General features: G+C 34.0%; 1 protein-coding gene across 3 annotated transcripts; it reads right to left on the bottom strand.

Moving 5' to 3' along the window:
• Window positions 1-724: 724 nt before the first annotated feature.
• On the bottom strand, window positions 725-27061 carry Ccdc112 (coiled-coil domain containing 112). 3 transcript variants are annotated; one of them, XM_046465858.2, is made up of 10 exons: window positions 26826-27061; window positions 16850-16971; window positions 12664-12785; window positions 9384-9473; window positions 7635-7710; window positions 6881-7271; window positions 4429-4632; window positions 2955-3050; window positions 1662-1780; window positions 725-1455 (listed from the first exon to the last, which is right to left on the bottom strand). In XM_046465858.2, the coding sequence occupies exons 1-10, from the start codon at window positions 26940-26942 to the stop codon at window positions 1425-1427; spliced, it is 1368 nt and encodes a 455-aa protein (XP_046321814.1). In that variant the 5' UTR covers window positions 26943-27061; the 3' UTR covers window positions 725-1424. The 3 variants fall into 3 exon arrangements, with proteins under 3 accessions (XP_046321814.1, XP_046321813.1, XP_046321815.1); XM_046465857.2 differs by having other exon boundaries at window positions 4429-4845; window positions 26826-27059; XM_046465859.2 differs by lacking the exon at window positions 12664-12785 and having other exon boundaries at window positions 4429-4845; window positions 26826-26941.
• Window positions 27062-27661: the final 600 nt, after the last annotated feature.

The raw sequence follows: 27661 nt of genomic DNA, 5'->3' as shown, positions 1-27661 counted from the left end.
TTTTATTTTTGAACTACTTCAAATCATCTAAAAGACTTATGTGGAACAAATAATATAAGTACAATGGACATTTCCAATTAAAGATTGTTTGAATTGGTTTTCTCATAAATACCAATAACTATACAATTAGAATTCTATTTCTAAAATTTGGAATCTACATACTTTGAAATATTAACTGGTATACTGGAAAAGGTTTTGACCACTATGAGTCATTTAGCCCATCTGTAACAAATTAAAATTAAAAGATACTTTAAGGGCTGGGGATGTAGCTCAAGAGGGGGCACGCTCGTCTGGCATGCGCGGGGCGCTGGGTTCGATCCTCAACACCACATAAAAATAAAATAAAGATATTGTGTCCACCTAAAACTAAAAAAATAAATATTAAAAAAAGATACCTTAAGATAAAATTATAAGAAACAACTTTTTGGTAGTTTTATGAATACAGTAGGTTTCCTATAAGATGAAAACTAATTAGGGTTAGGATCTAAGATTTTATAATATGAAAAGTTGAATTCAGTAAAACTGTGTTTTCATTTATAAAAGTTTAGAAATTTAAAAATAAACTCTTTGGGCCAATATATTTGCCTAGCAATTTTGAAACATTTTAAATGCTACCTAAAAAAAAGTATTTTAAAGCTGGCTTATTTCAGATGATATTTCAGAACAAAAAGTTCTATTTTGAGGCTAACAGAGCAGAAATAAAACTGTATTAACCAGTAAGATGTGAAAGACACAAAGATTTTATAAACATATGAAGTTCAGAGAGAGTGAATGGCAATTGGGAATAGCTAAAGGAAATCAAAAGGATGATAGCAATAATACAATTAATAGGGAATTTGAGGTGCAAGGTATATTTTAAAAGTATTCTCTATATAAAACAATGCATGCTTCAAACAAATACAAAATGTTTATTACACAAAAATGTAATAACTGACAAACTACCAATCTGTTAAACTTAGAAAAAAATACTAAGTTATTTCATAACTCTTCAAAAAAGACACTTTATATTTTTGTTACTTAAGCTAACTTACTTCAAAGTTATAAAAAATTACAAAATTTTGGTTTAAAAAATGTCTTTCTATGATTACCCCCAATTTATTTTGCTACACATGACAAAAAAAACAAAATATCTTTGAAATGTTTTGAGTATTTAAATGGAATAAAGATTGAACATAAACTTATTTAAATAACTTTTACATCAATAACAGGCCAACATACACCTTAAATGTCCTCTTAGTAGAAGCAGGAAATACTAATGACAATGCTGCATGAAACTTAAAAATATCTCTCAATTCACGTACAGCACAATAATCAATCTGGCTAAGCTAGTACTATTTAAAGAATATGGTTAGTTATTCTCTTAGTATAACTGAATATGCTAATATCCTCAAAACATAAATAGCAATTCAGTTATCTCACATTTTCTATATTCCTTGTCTCCAGGTTGGAATAGCCCTATGAAGAAAAAGAGAAAAGCAATTACAAATACAAGAAAAAAATTTAAAGACCTAAACACATCTAATTACATGTTAACTGCTAAAAATGTGTATAGATTTACTTTATCAACCTCATAACTAAATATAATACAGAAATTGTATAAAATATAAACATGCAGCTATGAAATTTCTCTAAAGTGACCATCCCTTCTAACTCCTTTTTACCTATGTGGGATATGTAGAAGTGGCCCAGAGCCTGTTGGTCCTATATTTTTGGTTCGTTCTTTCCAACCTTTGGTAGGTTTGTAAAGCCTAGAGGGATCTCTACTAACATTATTTTCAACCTGCAATCAAAAGCAAAATAATGCCAGTTAACTTATATGAACTAAGTTTGTATTTCAATGAGTAAGATCCTTAGTAACATAACATAAAGCAGTTTTAAAAAACATACTTGATATCAGCTAAATGGTAATAAAACTGTTAACCTGTTCAGTAAACTTCTAATTTAAACTTCTAAAATAAAATTTGGACTACAGCAATTTACTAATAAAACATTAGTCTATTTTTTTAGTTCTATTATTTTGTTCTTTTTCTATTTTTTCTCTTTCTACTATGAGAAAAAATATAATTTTTTATATAGCTAAGTTTAATATTGATATAGCCAGACAATAAATTTATGATAAAGTGAATCCTCTGCTTAATCCTTAGGGGTCATCAATGTCTTTAGTTCTGAGTATTACCATTGAGATTCAAAATGCTCACAGCTGCCACAAGTATAAAAAACAGGTTCATATAGAAAGGATTAAAAGAACAGCAAGTAGGAAGAGAGAGATTTCAGGGTGAAAGAAAAGGTTACTTAGAATGATAGAGGGCTGGGGTTGTGGCTCAAGTGGTAGAGTGCTCGCCTAGCACATGTGAGGCACTGGGTTCGATCCTCAGTTTTAGGTGGATACAATAAAAATATTGTATCTACCTAAAACTAAAATAAATAAATATTTTTTTAAAAAGAATGTAAAATGATAGAATTCAAATGATAGTTTTAAAATCATATGCCTGTTTTCTAATATATAAACAGGAAATTTAAAGTATTTAAGTATAAAAACCATAAGAAGAAAATATATATGATGTCAGTATGCTTATAAACCAAGGAATTAAGATAGGAGTGGGAGGGGAAAGGTTGATCAATGAATACCAATTTATAGTTAGGAGCAAGCGCTGGTGCACAGTAGGGTAACTGTCAATAACTGTACATTTCAAAAAGTTAAACGAAAGGATTTTCAGGCTGGGGTTGTTGCTCAGTGACACAGCACTTGCTTAACATGTGTGAGGCACTGTTTTCGAATTTTTCAGTAGTTTTGTCATAAAGAAATGAAAATACTTGAGATCGCTGTTTAACCTGATTTAACTTTACAGAATGTATGTATGTACTGAAATAGCACGTGGCACCCCATTAATACGTATAATTTTTACATTTTCATGTAGTTTCTTTAAAAAGAAATTAACCTCAGTTCAGAGTACCTTTTCTTTTAATTTTGCCATTCTTCTTTGTTTTTCTGCCTTTTCATCTTCCTTTGCCTGTCTGTCTAGAATTTTCAATTCAAGTTTATGTAAATCCTAAAAAAAAAGATTATATTAAGAAAATGAAATTAACCTGAATTTGTTTACAATTTAGTTGTTGGAAAATAAAAATAAATTACCTTAACTATCAATACTCTTTCAATATTAACCTTTTCCAACAAAGGCTAAAAACTTTATTTGTTCTACACATAACTGTAACATGTACATCCTTTATGTATATTTTTAGGTTTCACTTTAACTTGTTTCACTTTAAGGTTCAACCTAAAATTCCTTTTTTCTCTCTCTCTCTCTCTCTATATATATACATACATACACACACACACACACACACATTTAGTTGGAGACAAACACAATACCTTTATTTTATTTGTTTTTATGTGGTGCTGAGGATGGAACCCAGTGCCTCACACACACATGCAAGGCAAAATGCTCTACCAACTGAGCTACAACCCCAGCTCAAATTCCTTTTCTTATAATACATAAGTTAAGCCCATTTTCATTTATCAATACAGATATGTCTAGTTTTAGATTATTAGTTTTCTTTTTTCTAAGTCTTTCATTATGTGCCCTACTTAACTTTTTGGGGAGTGAGAAGGCATGAAATCTTTTATTATTCAGAAAGAATTTTATAGGTAGACTAAAAAAATGAACTAAAATTTCTAATATGAATGTATTTGTCTATTATTTATCTTTATACTTCCACTATTTTTTGCTTTATTAATGTTGCTGCTATATATTTTGATGCACATAATAATGCATAAGTTACATGCATAAGTTGTATCTTACTTGCACCCATTTGCATTTTAAAAACCCTGCTTTGTCTTCATACTTTTTGGACTGAATTCCACTTTGTCTTTACTAACATTTTTTCTGGTATATATTTGTTGAAAACTACCTACAGTCCTATCAATTAGCAATAACCTAAGAGTTTTTTAACCCATTAAGTCCCAAGGTTTCAATTCTGCAAATATAATTTCAAAGTTACCATAAGTGGTATATTTGCTGCTTAATTTAAGTTTTACAGGCGTTTCACATCTGGGATGATGAGACAAAATAGAATAAGTATATATCAAGTATCTATAGTACACCATGCTGTTACACTCTTCCAAAATGCTATTCATGGTATTCCCTCTACTAGGAAAGATTTCTCCCTCTAAAATCAACCCAAGCATCACCTTCTTTCTCTCATAGCTGTGGGAAATATCCCTGTATCCACCTCCTAAAGTTCTCTGTCCACACCTCAATCATTGCATAGTGGAATCTCCTAACCCACTAGATGTTAGATAGCATGGCTTACTTATTTTAGTATGGTAATGTGAAGCACAGGTTTGATATATAAGACTTTCTCAACTTTTGCTTAATTGAATCTTGAAATAATACTTCCATGTATTATTTAGGAAATATATTTACTCACTCTTTCTTGAAACCTGGAAATTTCATCAGCAGCAGTTTTCCTTTTATCTGCCTTTTCTGCCTTTTCTCTTATCTCCTTTTCAAGCTTCAAAACTTCTTCCTGTTCTTTCTTCTGCTGGGTATAACTTTCTAGTAGTAATTTTAGTTTAAACTGGCGTTGACGTTCTTTCAGCTGCTTTTTCTCTTTCTCTTCCTCTTCTTTTAACTGGGAAGAAGCACATTTCATTGACATTTCTATACTTTTCTGTTTTTTCCAAGCTTCAACTGCCAATTTCTGTTTCTTTCTTTGTTCTTCTTTTTGCTTTTGATTATCGTCTGGTTTATTATGAAAGGGCAAAGGTATGTTGTCTACCTTTTCTTTTAACTTGAAAATTTCCTCCTTTTTTTGCTGCTTTTTACTTTTCCAATTCTGAATAGACTAGATAGTTAAAAAAAAAAAGACAGCAAAAGAAAAATGTTTAAAGTAATTTAAAATACAACTACAATTCCATCTTTCTAGAAAAAATAACAATTATAGGATGCTGAGTGCTTAGGGTTCTAAGTTCTGTTTTATTTGAACCAATAAATTTTTTTTCTACTTCCATTTAAAAATATTACCATTTTAAAACTCTGACTAGTAGGTCATTCTTTTGGCCTTCCTTTTCCTGTCTATATCCTTAGGTTCACAAGGACTGTACTTATTCTCCTCTTTACCTGCTCTGTTTTCATGGGCAACATCCCTTTCCTCTAATCATTTCACTTCTGCTTACAAATTCTTTTTCTAGAATAAGCCTACATTCTGAGTGATTTTTTCCCTGGTCAAATATCAGAAGAGGAATAAAAATGAGGTAGTTTAAGAGTAAATAGCCCTGAAGTCAGACTACCTGGAATCAAATCTTGTCTTTGCCATTTACTAGATGTGACCTTGGATAAATCACTAAACTACTCTGTTTTCATTTTGCTCATCAGTAAAGTAGCAGATTATTATGCATGGGTATTGTGAAGACTAAATAAGGCAGTATCTGGAACCACAGTGCTTCATAAGTGTAAAAAAACAAATAATAAAATAGTTCAATATCTGTACATATTGGTTATGGAAAGATTATTTAAAATTCTAATGGCCTTCTCAATGCAACATAGGACATAACTGCTGCATTACCTTCCCCCCAAGTCAGGAAACCATTGTCATCTCATCATGTACCATTCATTCATTAAATCCATATGGAATGTATATTATATACAAGGCAATGGGACAGTATCCATAGATGATTAGACAATACCAAATACCATTTAGTACAATGCACTCAAAGTGACAATCCAAAAAAATATCCAGGATTCATGACAATGTAAATCAATTCACTTCTGCCTTCAATGAGCAAATTTTTTTATGGAAAAAAATCAACTAAATTAAATAATGTGCTTACTGGGTAACTGATTTTCATGCAATCGCCTTATCTCATTGTAAACTAGTAAGTTTACAAACTAATATCCAGTTCATGGACCAAGTTTGAGCAGCATTATTCTTGGGGAGATACAACATGAGCATGCCATAGCACATCATTAAAAAAAAAAAAAGTATAAACATCGTGTTAGTGAAAGTGTGAGGAGGACGACTATGTTTGGGTGGACAAGGAGAAGGCAGTATCTGCTCTGCGCAGATTTTGATAAGCTGAGCATTGAGGACAAAAGAATAGAGGCACATAAAGTAAGAACAAGATACTGGACGGCACTGAAAAAGTTCAGAGTATGTCTGAAAATGGTAAGTTATCTTCATTCACACAAAACACAGGCTATACTAAAGGAAGTGGAAGATAGAAGTGTTAATCTTCTCTTGAGTCTCTAAAAATGACTTACAATTCAAAAATATTTCTTAAATTCCCTGAATCAATCTCCCTACATGCATTTAATTTAAAGAGTGGGGGGACAATGACAACAACAATGAAAAATGTAGCTATATGAATCAAAATTTCCTTGCTGCTCCTTAGGTGTGTCATCTGTTGAACAGACATGCATTTTTTTGTTAAACAAAACAAGTTAATGTTCATCAGAGCTGAAGGCTGCAAAAACAAACAAAAAACTTCGAAGAAACTTTTAATACTTAAAAGTACTTTCTCCTCTGCTTCTTGACTTTCTATCCAAGATAATGTGGCCTTTGCTGGTAAGATGGTTTTCAAAAGTCTGGGTAGATCTGAATTATACAGTTCTAGGAAATGGACACAAAGTGTTTTGCCTACAGTTATTAGTTTTAATGCCCCTTGTGTAGTTTCTTAGGGGTAGAAATGTTTGGCCTTGAGGAAGCCCAACTGTAGTTCCATTAGGTAAAATTACTTCTTATTGGCTCAGTTTCATCTTCTGTAAGATAGGGTAAAAACAACTACAAACATACTTAACAGGGTTGCTACAAAGTTAATAATAAGTTTAGAACAGTGCCTAGAACAGAGAAACATACAATGAATAACAGCTATTATTATTACCTCTTTTTTTCTTTCCTCTAAAGCCAGAAATTTTTGATACCAATTCTCATGCTGTTGAACTTCATCCTGTGTTCTTCCTGGAAGGTATTCAAGAACCTCTTCCACAAATGCTGGCTTCCCTTTATGTTTGTTTCTCACCTTTACAAAGTTCTGGTGATCATAGTCATCCCAACCCCCTTGTCGCCCTCCTGTTTGCTGAAGGAATTTTTCAAAATCTACCACTTCTTCTGGAAGAGTACTTGGTATCACTTTGTCTACAGGAACTTTGCTTGAGATTGCTCTGAAAGCTTTCTCTGTTTCTGAATTACCCAAAGCCCATAAGTCAATTTTTCTTGATATGGCATTCAACTCATTATTCGTTGTTTTCTCTTCTTTAATAAGCTCTTCATATCTAAAATTTTAAAAAGTTTGAAGATAAAAATCAAACCATTTTAATATTCCAATTTCCCTCAAATTCAATTATTCCTGATTCTTCATATCGTCTTCCCTAATTGACATTATTAACATTTATAAATCTAAGCCTTAAGTTTCCTCAAAGATAAAAACAATCTTTCGATTCTTATTTGACATTTTATAGTGTCTAAATATGAATGAAAATTTCCTAAATAAACCCTAAGACAAAAGGAGAGGTGTTATATTGCTTTTGTGTAAGATTCAAACACAAACAACAATACGGTTGTATACAACAAACTAGTGGTGAGTTACTGAAAACTAAAGGTCCGTGATTTTATATTAAAATGAGCTTAAAACATACATAAGCCTTTGTTCTTCTTTAAAAGTATTAATTGCATTTTCAATTTCTTCCATCATTTCTCTGAGCTTTTCAACAACTGTGAAAAGAAAAAAAAAAAAAAACAAAGCCATGAACAAATTATTTTGTTATATTTCAGTATAGCTGAAAATTAAGAATTTTGTCTTAAAAATTAAGACAAAAAAGTAGAGTGTTTCCCTAATTTAAAGATACTTCTTGGCCTAAGGAATTAATAAACCTTTGCTCAAAAGTAAACTTTTATGATTGCAATTTTTTATTACAAATAATTTTCCTATGCATCCATAGCATTAAATGTTGTAATTAATATTAGTTTTTACAAAAAAATTTCAAAACATACTGTTGTTTGACTTGCAGTTTTCATTTATTAAAATTTTGCAGTTAACAAAATATTGTGATTAACTTTTCACACACATTACTATCTCATTTTTTCTGTGTCTATATATGGCTACATCTATTGTAATTCATTTAATCCACTCTCCAATTGATATTCTTTTAAATATATACAATACCATAGTAAAAATCCTTGCATATATATTTTAGCACGCTCAAATAAGTGCTCTTAGAGAATAACTGATAAAACTTGAAATGCTAAACAGAAAAGTTTACAATATGCTAGATACTGTCATCTTGTTCTTCAAAGATGCTATACCAATTCATTGTTTCTGAGAGAGCCCCTTCCTATATACTTTTAACCATTTCCAAAATGAAGCAAAAATTTATCATCACTGATTTAGCTGACATTTTTGTGATCATTAATAAGCCTGAGCATTTTTATATGTATTTTGAATTGCTGTATACCTTATAATCTTATGCTAATTTTTCTATTAGGTTGTTTATCCTGGTTGCTCTAATTCTGGCATTCTACGTATATTATGGATGTTGGCTTTTTAAATTATATATTGTTAATACTTTTCTAATTTGTTTATCACATTTGCTTATAGGTTTAAGTTTTTTTTAAGTACTTTTTTCTTTATATTCTGTTCTTATCCTTCTAAACATAATATGATTATAAATATGTTAAACCATGTTCTATTCTAATATTTTTGGTTTTATTAAATTTAATGAATAATAGCTACACTCTTCATAACACCATGAGAACTGAAAAAAATGAAAGTTTGAGTAATTTTCCTAAAATTTAAAATTACATAACAGATGACAGATCAAGGGTTTGATCAACATCTGTCTTAGTCCATAATCTTGAGCACTTTCCTTTATTGCTTTGAACCTTTGGAAATCAATGTTGATATAAACAAGGAGACAAGGATACAACTTTTTCCCCTAAAACTAGCATTTGCCCCAATACAATTGAACCTTTTCTTACATATTTGAAATGCCTCTGAAAGGTAATTATTTCAAAAAGCAAATGACAGAAAAAGCACTAAACCAGAAATCAGAAGTCAGCCTTATTTTTCCCCCTTAATTAACTCAATCTAAACTATCTGTACCATAAGTTCTCTACCTTACAAATGACAATAATATAAGGTATTCTACCTTATAATTTTTAAGGATTTGATAGCACTCTAAGGATTAAAAAAATAAAAAGCTTATATAAATGCCAGATACTACAGTTCTCCAAAATGACCTTATCAATTCCCAACCAATAAAGTAGGTATAGCTTCATTAATGCCAAGTAGGAAAATAGACATTTCATATTAGAAAAGTATAAATTTTTCTAATGAGCAAGAGGAAAATATTAATATGTAAAAAATTCTAACATTTGAATTTACTTACAATCAGGTGTAGGCTTCACATCTTTTAACTGATACTGAAGTTTCTTCACATTGTTATGTATTTTGGCCAATTGTTGCTGGATTTTTGCTCCTGTAAGGAAGAAATACATATTGTAAAATTACTTTGTGACAAATGTAGTTGCATTAGGATTCGACACATAAGACTGATCACAATCATTTAGCAAAAGATAGTGAAGAACAATTAAAGAATAAAAGATGTTTATATCAAAGTCATCTGAATATTTTAGGTACCTTTTCTCTAAATAAAGCATCTCTTAATTTTCTCCAATATTTAAAAGCATAGTGTGTTACATTTTATTATACACGTGTGCCAAGGAAATGTCTTTTTTTTCCTTCTGTGGAGACTGAATTATTGCACATTGTTTTAAATGCAAGATTAGAAGCTTAAGCTTAGCATGTTTTGTTCTTTAAAATAATTTTTCTTTCTTTCTTTTTTTGGTAGTGGTGATTGAATCTAGGGGCACTTTACCACTGAGCTATATATCTAGTCCTTTCTATTTTTTATTTTGAGATAGTGTCTTGCTCAGTTGCTGAGGGCCTAAATTGCTGAGGTTGGCCTCAAACTTGCAATACTCTTGCCTCAGTCTCCCAAATTGCTGGGATTACAGACAACACCACTGGTCCTGGCTAAAAGCATTTTTTAACTTATTGTAATTTATGGAAATAGAATTTGCTCTTAATTATATTGTGGGAATACTAAAACTGTCTAGCCAGTACTAATTCTATGGATACTTACAAACTCCCCATTGAGGTTTAAATTAATCTAAATGCATTTTCTAAGACAAAGGTGAGTGATACCTAGTGGTGTCACTGTCATGCCCCTAAAGAGGTCCCTCAGGTGCCATTAAGTGGTATCTATGATTCAGGTGCCAAGCTCAACCAAAGGAATATCCTGAAGTAAAATGTTAGGCCCAGAATAAAAGTCTGGAAAACAGGTTAAGACCATTTTCAAATGGTCTTGATCAGTAGTAGAAAGACTAGATTCTTCTTTCATACTCTTTTCTGAAGTAGTAATTTTCTTTAATACTTATTTTTTAGTAGGCTTATGTTGTAAATATTCATATTCATGGATACATATTCATGTAACAGTAATATTATTATTTTATCAGCATTGGGTACTTTATGCACCCTTCTCTTTTTGTTTTTACAACTTTAGGGGGCGGTACCAGGGATTAAACTCAGGGGCACTCCCAGTGAGCAACATCTCCAGCCCTATTTTGTATTTTATTTAGAGAAAGGGTCTCACTGAATTGCTCCGAGTCTCACTTTTGCTGAGACTGGTTTTGAACTTGTGATCCTCCTGCCTCAGCCTCCATGGCCACTGGGATTATAGGTGTGCACCACTGTGCCCGGCTGTTTTTGCAACTTTTGATAAATGAGCATGAAATATCAAAAGACTCTGTCCTTAAAGGCACTCTATTTTATTTATTTGCAATGTTGGGATGGAACTCAGGACTTATATATACAAGGCAAGCACACTATAATTGAGCTATGCCCCCAGCCCTGGCAATTATTATTATTATTAATATTATTAATTTTTAAGTTTATCTACAGTCTTAGAGCCAGGGCTAATATCCAGAACAAGGCTCCGAATATTTATATGGCTTTGTTCTATTTTTTAATTAACATCTGAGTGTTCCATAAAAGACATTTTATCTCATTTATTTTATATAGTCTTGATCACTATTGAAACTTTAAGTCAAGAAACTTCTCTAGTAAGTTTAAATAATTAGGAAAGAATTTTTTGTTGTTTTATTAGCTTGATCAACTATAGCAAAAATCACTACAGGGCAAACAACCTTATTTTATTTATCCATTTGGAACTGATACTCTGCATAGCCAAAGAACAACAAAATATAAATTCAGGCTAAAACTGAGGCATGGATATTTGTAATAAGGAATAGGTATTTCTGAGTTATGATCTATGAAGTGGAAGTTTCTAAATCTTTATACTAAAACAACCCATTCCTTCCTCTCTTAGGTATGTATAAAGTCTTAATAACAAAAGGCAAAAACTATAGAAAAAGGGAAAATTAAAAGATAAAAACAAAGTTGTCTCTAAAAAGAGAAAACCAAGCAGCCTTTTAAAATGCACAAACTGAGATACTCTACTTAAGAACATAATCAAGGGGTTGGGGTTGTGGCTCAGCGGTAGAGTGCTTGCCTTGAATGTGTGAGGCACTGGGTTCAATTCTCAGCACCACATATAAATAAAAAATAAAGGTCCATCAATAAATAAAATAAATAAAATTTTTAAAAAAGAATATAACCAAGACATGAAAGATTAGCTTCCCACTTGCCTGCAAAAAAAAAAAAACACTAAGAAATATTAATGAATATTAAATCAGCAAAGTCTAAATTTCTGTATGACTCAAAGAAGAGAGAACTGGAAAAGTGGCTCTCAATATTAGATCCTGTTGTCATTCCAATAGAAGAAAGGGAATGATTTGTCACTACCTGACAAAAGATGACTTCTAAAAATAGTATAATTTTGTATTGAGGAAGAGAAAAGTTAGTTATTAGGAATTTATTTTAATTGGTGATAAGAGAGTACCATGAATAATCTAATCTCTACATAGTAAGTCAACATGTTATAAATCTTAGCTAATTGATTGATAACCATTATTTTTCCTATAAGCAATGCTAAATAGCTTTTCTATTAAATAGATTTCTCAACATAAAAATTTAACTTTACAGGGTATTCTCATAGAATTCTTTAAGCCTAGCATTTACTATACAGTTGAAATGATTAATTTTCATAACCACCAATAGAACATATTCACCATAATCTATAAGGCACTTTCTTACATATTATCTCTATCAAGGTAGAAATGGTAGGTTTCAAAGTGCAGATGAGGAAACTCAGGTTTAAATAACTATGTGACATGCTCTCCTCATAAAGTACAGATTGTAAATTTGCTAATACTTACTGAGTCCAGAGGTCAGTTTATAATGCCAGGGTGATGAGCTAAGATCAGATAGCTCAGGAACCAATTTTTTTTTTCTTTTCAGGAAATTTTAATAGCATTTACTAATTTGTCAACCAAAACACCAAAACCCTCTCTTTCCTATCAAATTGAAGAAATATGCTTAGAAAACAATCCAGTTAGAATGACTAAACAGTGACCTCAGAGAATAAACACATGTCACTAAAAAGACAAACTTACTACCAATACAGTCAATGCACAAAGACAAAGATAGGGAAAAACTGTAACTTTATTTCACTCAACAGTCTTTAGTTTATCATGAACTCAACTTACTTTCTGTTTTCCTGCTGTTAATCAATTTATTTTCCAATTCTTCCAGCATACTATGCTCAATTCTGAAGTCACTTCTCTGGTTGTAGAAATGACTGTGTTTATCTTTTTCTATGATAATAACTCTTTAGGAAAAGAAACAAATGGTATAAATATGATTTAAATATATTTTAACTGTTTAAAATATGAAGACACTCAAAATAGATTAATTCATTTAAAAAGAATGTAATTACTTAGATTAATGAGATTAAGGAGTCAAAAGAGTAGATAGGAATAAGTTCAACCAAAATCAACTGTATTGAATTGTTACTTAAATTATAAAAATGATAATTTAAGAAAATGTGGATATATGAATTTCCTTTGAAAATACACAGGACTTTGGCTATGGATTCCATTTCAATCTTGCTGGGGTCTGAAAAGGGCTGTCACTGCTTTTAGTAGTAGATACTGTTAACTCTGTAACCTTAGCCAAGTCATTAACCTCATTTGATATGACTCATCTCATGGCTAACAGGATTAATAACTGCTCTTTACTACCTAACAGGGCTATAATTAACATCAAATGAGATAAAGTATGTGAGGGATTTTTGTACAATATATAAATATGTACTATGGAAATTCAAGTTACTGATATTAATACTAAACTTCAAGAGGTAAACAATCTACAAAGACAGGAAATTTAGTATATTTCAAGGATATTGTCTTCATTCATTACAAAGCTTCTTTCATCTTATTATTGCTCTTTGGACTTAGTCCATCTATCAGTAAGGAGTTCTAATTGCTAATTTGAGCCCTTGGATAAAACAAAACAAAAGATATACTATTAAGAAATTTTTTTTTGATTGGGCAAAAAAATGAATTTTGTTAATGTTAGTTTTCTTTCTCTTACAAAGTGGAATATGAATATAGATCTTCCTTAATCCTGGATTTAATGAATGTTGGGGTATCTCTGGCCATTGACTAATTTCATATAACTTGAGGGGCAACTATCAGTCTTTTCCACCTTGCTACACAGAGAAAAATTTACTATTTATGAGGCACAACAGGAGACTGCCCCAGGCCCTAAAGGCAGAGGGGATTATATCTCAGCATGTGTGTTTAGGAAGCTTGTGCTGTTTGTGAGAGGAGGCAAGAGGTGGAACAGAAAAGTTGAACAGACTCATTCCACATGGCATTTCTAACAGATTGAGGGTCACTACTGAAGTCCTGTGTGTTAAGAACTGGGAATCCCATGAAAGCTCTGGATGGGGAGCAGGGATAATATTATGATCAAATAGAAACATCTGCCAAGGACATAGGATACAATATGATAGTGAGTTACATGTTGCTATTGCTAGACTAGAAATACTACCATGTAAAGACATTCAAAATGTACTAATGGAGACAGATTGCTAAACATATGAAAAGATGTTTAAACTCAAATTAGGAGAAATGCAATTAAAACTGTATCATAAGAACACTGCATATCTATCAGACTGGTCAACAAATCACAAGTTTAAATAATATATTCTAATGGTTAAAACTGTGGGGAGACAGATCTTCTCATACATTGTAAATTGCCTATGGATGGCAATGCAACAATATTTACCACATTCATGAATTCATATACCTTTGACCCAGCATTTTCTCCTAAGAATTTATCCTGAAGATATACTCACACACGTGCAAAATAATGTGGACCTATGAGGATGCTGCAATTAATTACAGCATTGTTTGTTACAACTTACACATCCAAAAATTTAGGACAGGCTAAATAAGTCATGTTACACTCAAATGCCAGCATATAATGCTGCAGATGTCCCATGTACAGAATAGGAAACCTCTCCAAGAAGACACTCTTTATAACAATGTTTTTATATAAAAATGTCAAACATGCCCACAGTAGAGAAGAGTAAATTGACCCCTCATTTACACTCATGATGTGCCCCTCATAGCACGCCGACTCAGTAATTTTACCTCTCCTTTCATCTATTCTTTCTTTCCTTTGCTCAAGTATTTTGAAGTAAATCCTCTATGCAGTTTTTCTCCAACATACTACCATGTGCATCTCTGTAAATTAAGGATATTTGATATATATAACTACCATGACATTACAGAACCTGACAAAATCAACAACTCCTTTGTGTCTAAGATATACTCTGAAGTTAAAAAAACCAAGATGCAAATCAGTATGTAGAGTATGCTACCATTTACATAAAAAGGGACAAATGTGAATATATATTTCCATTTCCTAATAAACACATAAAATCTGTGGAAGAATAAACAAAAAAAACTAGTACTACTGGTTGTCTGAGGGGAGAGGAACTAGGGGTGAAACTGAGACTTTCTATTGAGTACCCTTTGATATTGTTTAGAGTTCTGAGACATGTGAATTTATTTCTTACTCTAAAAATAACAGAATGATGAAACAAATTGTTTTTTCCTCAGTATTCAAGAAGAATCGAATAGAAATACATTGAGTTGCTGTATTACAGACCTTCACCTTTTAGTGGACATTATGCCATCTAGAAATAAATACAAACCAGAAACCCTAACTAGAGTCCAATTCTACCTAGAGTAATGCATTTTAGAAAAAAAATATAAATAAATAAATTGTATTTTCTTGAATTCTTGGTATTACAGAGATTGTATTTACATTTTTCAAATATATTTTATTTTATAGTATAATAATAAATTATATTATCATTAACCAATGTGAACATGCTATATATTAGGTTTTCAGAACATATCCATCTGACACACATAGTGTTTGAACAACATTCTCCCATTATCTTTACCCCTCACCTTCACGCCCACCTCTGTTATCTACCCCTCTGGTCTGTTTTTATAAGTTCAACTCTTTTAGATTCCACACATAAATGAGATCATGCCATGTACATCTTTCAGAATTTGACTTGTTTCGTTTAGTATAATATGCTGAAAGAACAGATCTTACATGCAAGTGCACAGTAACTATGTGAGGTGAGGAATATGTTAATCAGCTTGATGGTGATAATCATTTCACAATGTATACATATATCAAAACATCATGTTGTATACGTTAAACATATACTATTTTTGTCAATTATAAAGCTGGGGGGGAGACAAGTATTATATAAGGGTAGTAAGAATTCAATCTTCCAAAGCTACAGATGGTGTAACTTTTCAAAATTCAAATAGTATATTTTTTTCACTGGTAGAATTTCTGAAGAGAACTGTCACTAATTCTGTTCCAGAGTCTATTCCTTACAATAGTTTCCTTTTCTTGAGTTCTTTGGTAAATGGATAGTGTCTAAATTCAAAGCAGTATGTTTATAAAAAACTATAGGGTAGAATAGGGCACTTTGAGTTCTAATTATTACCATTCTTCATAGTTACATCATGATGCTGCAGACAACAATGAATATTCAATGAATATCACTGCTTCTTCAAGGAATAAATACATATAGTATATACTAACATTTAAACAGAAACATAAACAGAAACTTCTCAATTTCATCATAATGTACAGAATAGATCTGAGAGGAACAGAGATCACAAGTTATTTTTTTTAAAAAGTTAACTCAAAAGTATAGATTTTTCATGAAAACTAGCCACTACTTGCCTCAATGAGATATACTGACAACTCAAACAGGCTTTCCTGAAGAACAGCACTGGTTAGTAAAAAGAACAGTGGCTTTCAGAGTGGCTGAAGCCACCCATAAGAGTCACTAAATCAAACATTTACCAACTAGATAACCTATGGGAAGATATTTACTCTCTATAATCACCCTTGTTTGCAAAATAGGAAAAATAGCAATTTAAATACATGATGTTTACTTATAAAGCACTTTCATACATACATATTTTAAACCCCCTCAAATTATTCACTTATTCAAAAATGTTTACTGAATGTTTACCTGCAGTTGTAAATTGAAAAGGTACTCAATCTGTTTATCTAATATACAAAATTTAAAGAAGCAGCTGTTTTGTTTTCCTTAAAATAAAAATTGAAAGTGGTAATAAAAGATAAAACAATTCCACTTATAATTTTTATATTAAATATTGTATTACCATTTGTCCATTCATATCTGCCACTTTCTTTGTTCTATTTAACTGGTGAGTGACTAAAATTTTCTAATAATATGGGATTTAGTAGGTGAAATTGAATTAATTTTATATTGTTCATAATAAATTTACTAGTACTGTTATTTGGACAAAACATACTTACTGATTCTTAAATTTTTCTGCTGTGCGTATGAATTCTGCTTTCTTAGTCCGACTAACTTTCTGCTTCCAATTTTGAAGCTGAAAAGGACGAATTCCACCTGAAGTACTAAAACAGCCATCATTCTGTATAAAAAATAACAAGAAATTATCATCCATAATGAAAGTAGTAAGAAATAACGTGAAATTATTTTTCGACACTAAAACATCAAATACTGGAGTTTATTGAGTTCGTTTTAAGGCTAATCTAATTTTTTTAAAAATACATTTTGTGGAAGAAGGAATTTTTATCTTAAAATGATAAATTAATAATAATAATAATAATCCAGAGATTATTTACAAAAAAGATCTAATTCATTTACCAGTCATTTGTCACCTATAGACTGAACACTATGTATGCTATGACAGGGGCAGCATTAGACACTAGGGAAACAATAAAGATCCATCCTAATATGGCCCCTCCTTAAAGTCTATTGAAGGGAAACAGATTTATAGAGAAAATATGAAACAAGCAATAAAAACAAATAAAAATGCACCAACTGTGATAAGTGCTATTAAGGAACTAGTATTAACATGGAAAAAATTAACTTAGGCTTGCTTTTCAGTTAGAATAGCTGCAGGGGTTCTATTTGAGGGGGTGACATTTAAGAAAGAATGGAATCAGCCATGCCAGAAGCAGCATGGAATGGTGTGCCAGGTCTACAGATCAGCTGTACAAACTTGCAAGAGCAGGAAAGACGTTGGCCAGTTCAAGCACAGAAAAGGCAATATGACATGAGATTAGTAAAGGTAGGGGGCTTGATGGGAGATGAAAGTCAACAGGGAGGTACACGCCAAACACACAGATGGGTTAGGTCACTGAGTGAATTTTACTGCAGGGTTTTGAACAGATAAATGCATGGTAAATTTAATTCTTTAAGAAAAAAATTCTGGCTGTTTTGGGGGAATAAATCAGTGGGAAGTGTGAGGGTGGGTGAGGCACGAATGGAAGCAAGATCAGTGGAGTAGCTGATGCAGCAACACAGGCTTGGAATGAGTGTCCAGGACTACCCAGGTGACAGAAATTAAAAGAAGTTAAGAACCTTAGATTTATTTTGAAGGTATAACCAAAAGGGATTGCTGAACAATGGGATGTGAGAGATGAAGAAAAAGGGAAACATAGGTTCTATATTTCTAAGAGCAAGAACAAAGTAAAGAATTTAGGAAATATTTAAAAAGTTGAGATATAATTCACATACCATAAATATCCATTTAAGACATACAATTTGGTGGTTTTTAGTATATTCACAAAGTTGTGCAACCATCATCACTATGTGGTTCTGAGATATTTTCATCATGCCAAAATGAAGTATTATACCCATTAACAGTCACTCCCCATCTCCTTCTCCCAGCTCCAGGCAAGCATTAACTTCATTTTCTAACTATGAATTTACCTATTCTGGCTAAATGGACTCATACAACATGTAACCTTTTCTGTCTGGCTTCTTTCGCTTAGCACATTGTTTTCAAGATTCATCCATGTGGTACCATGAATCTGTGCTCCATTCCTTTTTGTGGCTGAAATGTGATGCTTTATACAGATCCACCACATTTTGTTTACCAACTCATTGGACATCAGCTGATGGACAATTGGTTTCTTTCTACTATTTGGCCAATACAAATAATGGTACCATGACCATCTGTATGTGAATTTAACTTGCCTATTTTTGTAGTACCGGGGATTAATCCCAGGGCCTCAAACACGCTAGGTAAGCACTCTATCACTGAGCTACACAACCAACCGTTTCAATTCTCTTGGGTAAATAGCAGGATTTCTGGCTCATAAGGTAGCTCTATTTTTTAATTTCCCATTTAAAAATCTGGGTTGAGGGCTGGGGATATAGCTCAGTTGGCAGAGTACTTGCCTTGCACGCACAAGGGCCTGGTTTCAATCCCCAGCACCACAAAAAGACAACAACAACGACAACAAACAGGTTGCCCTTTTATTGTTGAGTTGGAAGCATTCTTTTTATTTCTGAATGTAAATATCTTACTATATATGTAATTGGCAGATTTTTTTTCTCTGAGTTATCTATTCATGTCTTTAGTAATGCCTCTGATGCACAAGGTTTTAGTTTTCTGAAAAACTGCCAAACTGTTTTCCACAATGGCTGTATCCCACTAACATTCCCACTAACACGGCATAAGGGTTCCAATTTCTCTGTACCCTCACCAATTCTTGCTATTATCTGTCTGTTTTATTTTAGCCATTTTAATACCTGTGAAATAGCATTTCACAGTGGTTAATCTTTGATTAGTTCCTAATGACTAATGATGTTTCACATCTTTTTCATATGCTTATGGGACACTGCTCTTGAGGAATATCTATCTACTTAAATCTTTTCTCATTGTTTTAGAAGAAAATAACTTTAATTAACTCATAAACAATAATATCATGATTGGTTTGAGGCCACACAAACATTTGCCTAGTCCTCAATTTTATACCATCTCAATGAACTCTATACATTTGGAACATCCTCTTCCATTGCCATTCTGAAAACTTCATATTTTCACTACCAGTTACATTTTTATGCTGAAGTAACTTGGTCATCAGAGCTGATTTTCTATCTCTTCAATTTGAATTTCTTGATTAGTCTATTGCAAGTCTGCACTGCCTCAATAACTCACTGAAATCATTACAATGGCTTAACATTACCTTGGTTCTAGGAATAATTCCCAAACTATTTTATCTCATAAAAGCAAATGCCACCAAATTGCTGCTGTTGTGCTTGCTCAGTTCCCCGGACTCCTGGTAAATAAGGTCACACTCTGAGGGCCCAGCATTATTTCTTCCACTATAGTCCTTAATGATGGTTGGCCCTATGTGTGCTGGACAGCAGTGTACATTTCCTCACCAAGCTGCAGTTACCAGATGGCATCAGACTTTGCTGGGAGGTGCAGCAGGGAGGTGCAGCAGTGGGGAAGTCAATGTTGCTGGTAGCAAAGCTGCTGGTGCCACCCAGGGAGCAGCTCTCTTCTGAGGGGTCCTCTGGCTGAAGGGCCACATGAGAAGTGTGACTTTGGCTTTCATGAAGCATTACATATGCAAAGTGGCGGGGTGGGGGTGGGGGGGAGCCTGGGGTTGTGGCTCAGAGGTAGAGCACTCACCTAGCACATGCAAGGCCCTGGTTTGATCCTCAGCACCACATAAAAATAAATAAATTAAATAAAGGTATTGTGCCCAACTACAACTTAAATAAATAAATAAATAGTGGCATACAGTCTAAAAAAACAAAGAATCTAGTGGCTTCTGCCTTTTCTCGTTTAAAAAAAAATAGGCTACATGTCATTTTATTGTTGAACTGTTAGAGCTGCTTATGTATGTTCATTTTTATGGGAGGGCACTATTTTAGATTGAGCTCCTACACTAAGTCCCCAAAGACCAGACCAAACCAAAATGGAGTCATTTATGCTAAGTGCTGCATAATCAAACTGAAACTCTAAGGAAGGCAGTAGATCCTCAAACAGACTACTTTTTCCTAACATTCACAGCAACCAATCAGAAAGGCTTTACCAGTCTTCAGGGAGTCAAATAAGTGAGTCCTCTTTAACTCTCACAAGAAAAGTAAACTGAAGCAACCTGATGTTAACTAATATGCTTTTTTTCTCTTGTTTTCTAGTTCCCACCTTAAAAGAAAAACAATAACAACAACAATGGAACACTGTTCTGTGAAGCCCTGTGAGAGTTCTTATTTTGTTTTATAGAACAAGATACTGCTCCAATTCATGAACTGCAAATAAGTCAATATGATCTTTAAACTAGTTGTGCAATTTTGTTTTAAGACCTATATTGTAGACATAAAACCTTTACAAATTTGCAAGTATTTTCTCACATTCTCTGATTTGTCTTTTCTTTTTTGGTACTAGGAACTAAACTAAGGACCATGTGCATGCTGAGCACACGCTCTATCATTGAGCTGCACCCCCATGCCTCTTCACTTTCCTGATAATGTCCTTTAAGGCACCAATTTTTAAATTTTAATGGAGTACAATTTATCTTACTTAAGTCTGGTTTGTGCTTCAGATTTCTATAGAAGAAACCACTGCCTATTCAAAGGTCATGAAGATTCATGCCTATGTTTTCTCCTAAGAGTTATATCTCACATGTTGGTCTCTATTTTGGGTTATTTTTCATATATGGTGTGAGGTAGGAGCTCAACTTATGTATGCAGATATCCAATTGTCCTAGTATCATTTGTTGAAAAGACTATTCTTTTCTTACTGAATTGTGTTATTGAAAATCATTTTTCATGCCCACAAATGTAGGTTTATTTCTTGACTCTCACTGATCTTTATGTCTATGCAGTACACATTGGTTACTGTAGCTTTGAAATAAGTTTCAAAACTACAAAGTGTGAGCACTCCAACTCTGTTCTTTCTTCTAAGCTGTTTTTACTATTTGGTAAATAATATCTTGCATTTTCTGTATGAAATTTAGGATCAGCTTGTAAATTTTTTTTTTTTTTTTTTTTTTTTTTGCAAAAAAAGGGCAGATGGGTTGGATTCTCTGGAGACTATACCATTCTTAACAGAATAAAGTCTTCAGATTCATAAACATGAAATATCTCTTTATGTAAGTCTTTAATTTCTTTCAAAAATGTTTAAAGTTTATACTTCTTTCATTAAATTCATTTCTATGTATTTTACTCTTTGTGATATTATTGTATTTTCGGTCATTCCCTTACTTCCTGTCTCAATATGTGACTGTTCTCTCCCTCTCACACATGCTGTCATGATGCCATCTACCACACTGTGACACAGGCTGGCAGGCCCTTAGGAGAGGCTGGGGATGACTTATCTTGAACTTTCAGCCTCCAAAATAGTGAATTAATTATAAATATTTTATTCAATAAGTACCTAGCCTCAGGCATTTTGTTAATGGCAACAGAAACAGAATAATATGCCCGGGGTTTTTGATGTGCTAATCTTATTGAGGATCCCTCCTATGTATTCAATTGCTTCTTGGAGCTTTCAAATTTTTTCTTGTTTATATTTGAAAGTTTTGATGAGCTCCAACAATGTGTTGGTTAATGTTTTTCATCAAATCTGGGAAGTTTTCTGACATCACCCAAATATCCATTTCTTTGTGTATATTTTGTTTCTCTGTTTCCAAAATTCTCATTATTCATCTTAGTATGCTTAATGGTATTCCACAGATCTCTGAGTCTTTATTTTTCTTCTTCTTCTTCTTCTTCTATCTATCTATCTATCTATCTATTTATTTTTCCTATTCTTCAGTCTGGATAATCTGAATTGACCTATCTTCAAGTTTGCTGATTCTTTTATTTGCCAAGTAAACCTGGTATTGAGTTTCTCTAGTCAAGTTTTCATTCAAGTTCTTGTACTTTAACCCCAAGATTTCTATATGATTTTTCTTGTAATTTTTATCTCTTTATAGATATTTTCTATTTGGTGACATATTATTCTCATATTTTCTTTTAGTTTCCTTTAGTTCTGTGAATAAATTTAAAATAAATTATTTGAGTCAGGTGCATTGGCACACCACCTGAAGTCCCAGCTACTTGGGATGCTAAGGTGAAGAATCACTGGAGCCATAGTTTGAGATGAGCCTAGGCAACACTGAACACTGAAATGCTATCTAAATAAATAAACAAATTAATAAAAAGATAAAATAACTAAATATGGAAAAATAATAAAGTAACTGATATTAAGTCTTTATCTAGTATATCCAGTATTTAGTCCTCCACTTTCTGCTTTATTACCCTGTGTGTGAACTACACTTCCTTATTTCTTTGCATGTTTCATATTGTTGTTGTTGTTAAAAATTGGACATTTACAATAATTAAATGTGGCAACTCTGAAAACAAGATTCCTAAGATTTGTTTTGTTTCTGTTTGTTTACTCACTATTCTGAATTATATATTCTTTGTTGGGTATAACACTTAAATTTGTTTGGCTAGCGAGTTGTCAGTAATAAGTGATCATAAATTTCCTGAAATGCTTTTAAACAATAAGTCCTAGTCTTTGCTATCTTTGGGTAAGGGGGTCTGTTTGCATTCTGGGGCACACCTTCAATACTCAGGCAGGAAGTTTACAACTTTACCTCAGCCTTTACTTTCTTTCTACATAGAACTTCAAGGTCAGTCAAAGATGAGGACTCAGGACTTTCTCAGGTCTATCCTTCCCAGTGTGATGGTGCAGGCCTATAATCCCAGTGGCTCGGGAGGCACAGGCAGGAGGATCATGAGTTCAAAGTCAGCCTCAGCAAAAGTGAGTCACTAAACAACTCAGTCAGACTCTGTCTTTAAATAAAATACAAAATAGGGCTGAGATGTGACTCAGTGGTCAAGCGCCCCTGAGTTCAATCCCCGATACCCCCTAAAGAAATAGAGAATCTCAGATCTATCCTTATGCTTCCTTTGCCTCTGTAACAAATTTATCATAGATTCGTCTACCACCAATTTACTAGTTTAAACATTACAAATTTATTCTTTCAATTTCATGATGTGAAACTAGAGGACATTATGCTAAGTGACATAAACCAGACAGAAAGAAAAACACCTCATGATTTTACTCAAATGTATAATCTAAAAAAAAGAGTTGATCTCATGGAAGTAAAGAGCAAAATAATGGTTACCACAGACTGGAAGGAACTGGGGAGAAAGGCATGAGAAGTGGTTGGTCAAAAGGTACAAAGTTAGGATGGAAAATGAGAAATAAGTTTTGAGACCTATTACACAGCAAGGTAATTTCAGTCAATAAAAAATGAGTAAAATAAAAGTATTGTGCCCATCTACAACTAAAAATAAATACATATTTTTTTAAAAAAGAATACATTTTCAAATGTATTGCCACAAAAAATGAAGTGAGGTCATATGTAAATTGGCTCAATTTAATCCAGATTTACTTCCAGATTTGATACACATATCAAAACATCACAATGTATACTGTATGTCTACAACATAATGATTTGTTCATTAAAAATAATCTTAATAAAAGAAAAATAAAATCAAGGTATGGGCAAGGCTGCATTTCTTCTGGAGGCTTTAAGGGAGGACCTATTTCCTTACCTTTTTTTTTTTTTTTTAAACATCTTGGGTCTACCTTTACTCCTTGGCTCATGACCCCTTCCTCAAATCACCCTATCCCCTTGCTTCCATTATCACATCTCCTATTACTGACCGATTCCCCTGCCTCCATCTTAGAAAGACCTATGTGATCCCAATGGGTCCCATCAGAAGGTCCATGAAAATCTCCCTATTTTAAGATATTAATCACATCAGCAAAGACCCTTATGATGTATGCCCTGGGGAAACATTATTCAGCCTACTACACCTGAACATACACATAGCCCAATGCATACGCATGACCTTTTAAAGAAAGTCCATTTTGAATGACCATTTAAAGTTTGAGAAGAAATGTAGTTATTAGTGAAAACCTAATCTAGGCAGTCAATGGACTTAAGATTCAGGTCATTAGAGAAAAAATCACTAGAAATAAAGCAGAAGACACAGTCCTATCTTGGTATAAAACCAGCAACATCATAGTTAGAGGTACTTCCAAAAAACTCATAATTCAAAACTAAAATGATCAAGTGAACAAGTTCCAGGATTAAGAGAGAAATGGCACTTAAGAGAAGGTTAAAAGATTTGTGGCCTTCAGTCTTGAAAGGCAGTGGCTGAATCATATACAAGCATCAAAAAGCATAGATAGGGCACCTTATTACTTTTCATATAGGTGAGATATTTATGACATTCCACACCTCAAGGAGATTACAAAGTACAAGATACAATAGTTCTGAAACTTCAGAGATAATTATTCCAGAATAATTTAAGAGAACTGTGATAGACTGAATTATTTCCTCCCAAAATTTAAATGTTGAACTTCTAGCTCCACAGTGACTATATTTGGAGAGCAACTTTCCAGAGATAATTAGTTAAATGAGGTGATAAAAGAGAACCCTAGTCCGAAAGGACCCATACCCTTTTAAGAGGAAGAGACCTCAGATACATCTCTCTCTCACTCTTTTTCTCTCCCTTCCTCTCTCCCTCTGCAGGCCCACAGAGGAAAGGCCCTGTGAGGATACTGCAGGAAGATAGTTGTCTACAAGTTAGGACAAGATGCCTCACCAGAATTCAATCTTAATACACCTTGTTCTTAGACTTCTAGCCTCTAGAACTGTGAGACAATTAATTTCTGTTGTTTTTGTCACCCAATCTGTGATACTCTGTTATGGAAACCCTAGGTTTCAGATATCTTTTAGATACTTCTAATATCATAAGATTGTCAGAAAAAAATATCTCAAGAAACATTAGTTGGTTTCAGTATTAGTGAGCAGGAATATTCATTAATGACAAATATTCAGGTTTGGAATTAGTACAGCAGTGATTCTAATTTTTTTAAGCCAAACACACTTGACCATTTCTACATTCCTGCTATGATTCTCAGTTATGAAACTATGCCTTCCCTAATAAAGTGTTGGAAAGGTTTATAAAGCAAGGTTTTTCAATCTCAGTACTACTAACATTTTGAACCAGATAACTGTTGGGGGGGAGGATGTCTTCTGGCCTCTACCTATTATGTTAGCAGCACCTCAAAACTTCTTCCCTTTTGTCACAACTAAGTCTCTAGAAATTGCTAAGTGCTCTCTGAGAACTAATATAATGTTTGAAATAACTCTATAGGTTATATGATTCTGATGTAGTCCCTGGGGCAAACACCACCTCTGAGAATCACTGTAGTAAACTCACCGGCTTTGTCAATAACGATATTAGGTAGCTTGTAAAAAACGTAAATCGGGAGGTAAAACAAGCTATGAGAATTTAGAGAACAAATCACATTGAACTGAAAAGTTTTCATGGAGAAAGCCAGCAATATAGACAAACTAACAGGACCATACATGTTTTAGTCCATATTTAAAAACATTTGCTCTATTTTGCATTTTTATATATTTTTTTTTCCTGATGCACTTGATCCGGAGTTAGAATAATAGAATCACATAGAACATGGGAGAAAATTTGCCTGAGGTGGATTTCCTGAATTGCAAAGCTGAAAAGACACTGTATTTCCTTTGAGGATTAAAACTATAGAGCCTGTCCTCAGTTCACAACAGCTTTCCTCCAGGTTTGCGCTGATCTACCAATATTTGGGAAGCGCCTACTATGTCCTAGGCACTATAAAGTGAGCACGTTTTAGGTGCTGGGAATATAATAGTGATCTCAATAATTTCTGCCTTCATGGAGCTTACATTCTCAAGGAGGCGGGGGAGAATGAAAAAAATATATATTATATCATATGGTAATTAGTGCTATGGAGAAAAACATAAAACCGGGAAAGGACGTTGGGTGTAGTGGGTATAAGGGGGAATATCTAGTTTAGAGGGATAAGGAATAGTCTCGTTAAACTGATGGCAACTGAAAGGTACCGTTGTCTTCGCTGTGGAGAAAATGGTCCTTAAGGCCGTTCTAGGAAACACCTCTGCCTCTTATCCTCCCACATTTTGTTCCTCTTTTTGTGTTCCTAGCACCTGCACAGTAAAAGACCTGGCGATGATTACTGGATGCCGAGTCTCCCTCCAACCAAGCTTCATGTCAGGGTCTCCCCAGACAGAATGCCCACAGTTCAGGGAGAAGCGTATTATTTATTATTAGTACCCATTTTTAGAGAGAAAACTGAGCAGCCCAGACATTTTCCTATCGTACAACTAGGAAGCGGCAAAGCCCAGGGCTTCCAACCCGGTGTTCCTCGACTTCAAAACTGCAGGGAGGCGGCTTATAAAGGCTGTTAGACGCCCATAACAACAAAGAGCAACGCCGCCGGGCGTGCCAGGCCTCCACCAAGGGACGTGAACACGGCACCTCCCGGGTGGCGCTGCAGAGGACACCTGTTCTGCCGGGGCCAGAGACGCGGTCCGCCCCCGGGGCCTACATCCCCGAGCCCACGCCCGCCACCAGAGCGGCTTCCAGACGTCCTCAATTTACCTGTTGCGGTGCGGGCGCCGCTCCCACGCTGGTCCCGGTGGCCGCGCCCGCCCCCGCAACCGCCCCAGCTACCGCGGTGGCCGCCGCAGCCGCCACGACCGTAGTCAGGGCGGCCATGTTTCCTCCCGGAGCCGCTGGGGCCTGGGGGGATTCTAGTCTCCGCAGACTTTTCCTAGAGCAGCCACTGGGATGGGCGGAATTCAGTGCGGGGCCGAGGCGCTGGGCAGGGCCCGGGGCAGGGTGGGGCAAGACGCGGGGCGGAGCAGCGTTGTAGGGCGGGGCCGAGGTGTGGGGCGGGAGTGTGGGCGTGGTTTATGGTAGAAGGGGCGGGGTGAAGGGCGGGGACCGTGGAGAGGTGGGGCCAGAGTGTAGTATACTGTGGGGGCGGGATCGTTCTGCCCTCTTGGGGTTTGTATAACCTTTTCAGATACTGGTATCTGGCAGTGCCCGTTCAACCCTATACCTGCCAAGAAAGTCTATTGTATTGCATTGTATTCCTTGAATTTTATTCATGCCATGCCCAATATATATTTTTTTCACAAGGCAAAGCTGCTTTTTAGTTTTCTACTACAATAAATGCTGATGAAAATGAATGCAAATGAAAAAACACTGCAGATAGGTTCTAGCAATATATTTTACATTTTCTAAGAAAAAATAAAGAATGCCCTTAAAACAGATATCAGAGGCAGAAATGCTATGTTGCATTTCTCGGAGTTGGTCAATGAAAAGAGATTCCAAAGACACTGTACTGGGAAGCTGAAAAAAAAAAGTCCTGAATGACTCCTTCAATTAAGGCAACCCGTGGCAGTGCATCTAGTTTCTATAGGTTCTACCTT

This window comes from Marmota monax, unplaced genomic scaffold (assembly GCF_021218885.2).
Source record: "Marmota monax isolate L192 unplaced genomic scaffold, Marmota_monax_Labrador192_F-V1.1 WCK01_AAM20220418_F8-fsc00097, whole genome shotgun sequence".
Lineage (NCBI taxonomy): Eukaryota > Metazoa > Chordata > Mammalia > Rodentia > Sciuridae > Marmota > Marmota monax.
Note: the sequence above shows the minus strand (reverse complement) of the source record. Positions and strands in the feature narration are given on the sequence as shown.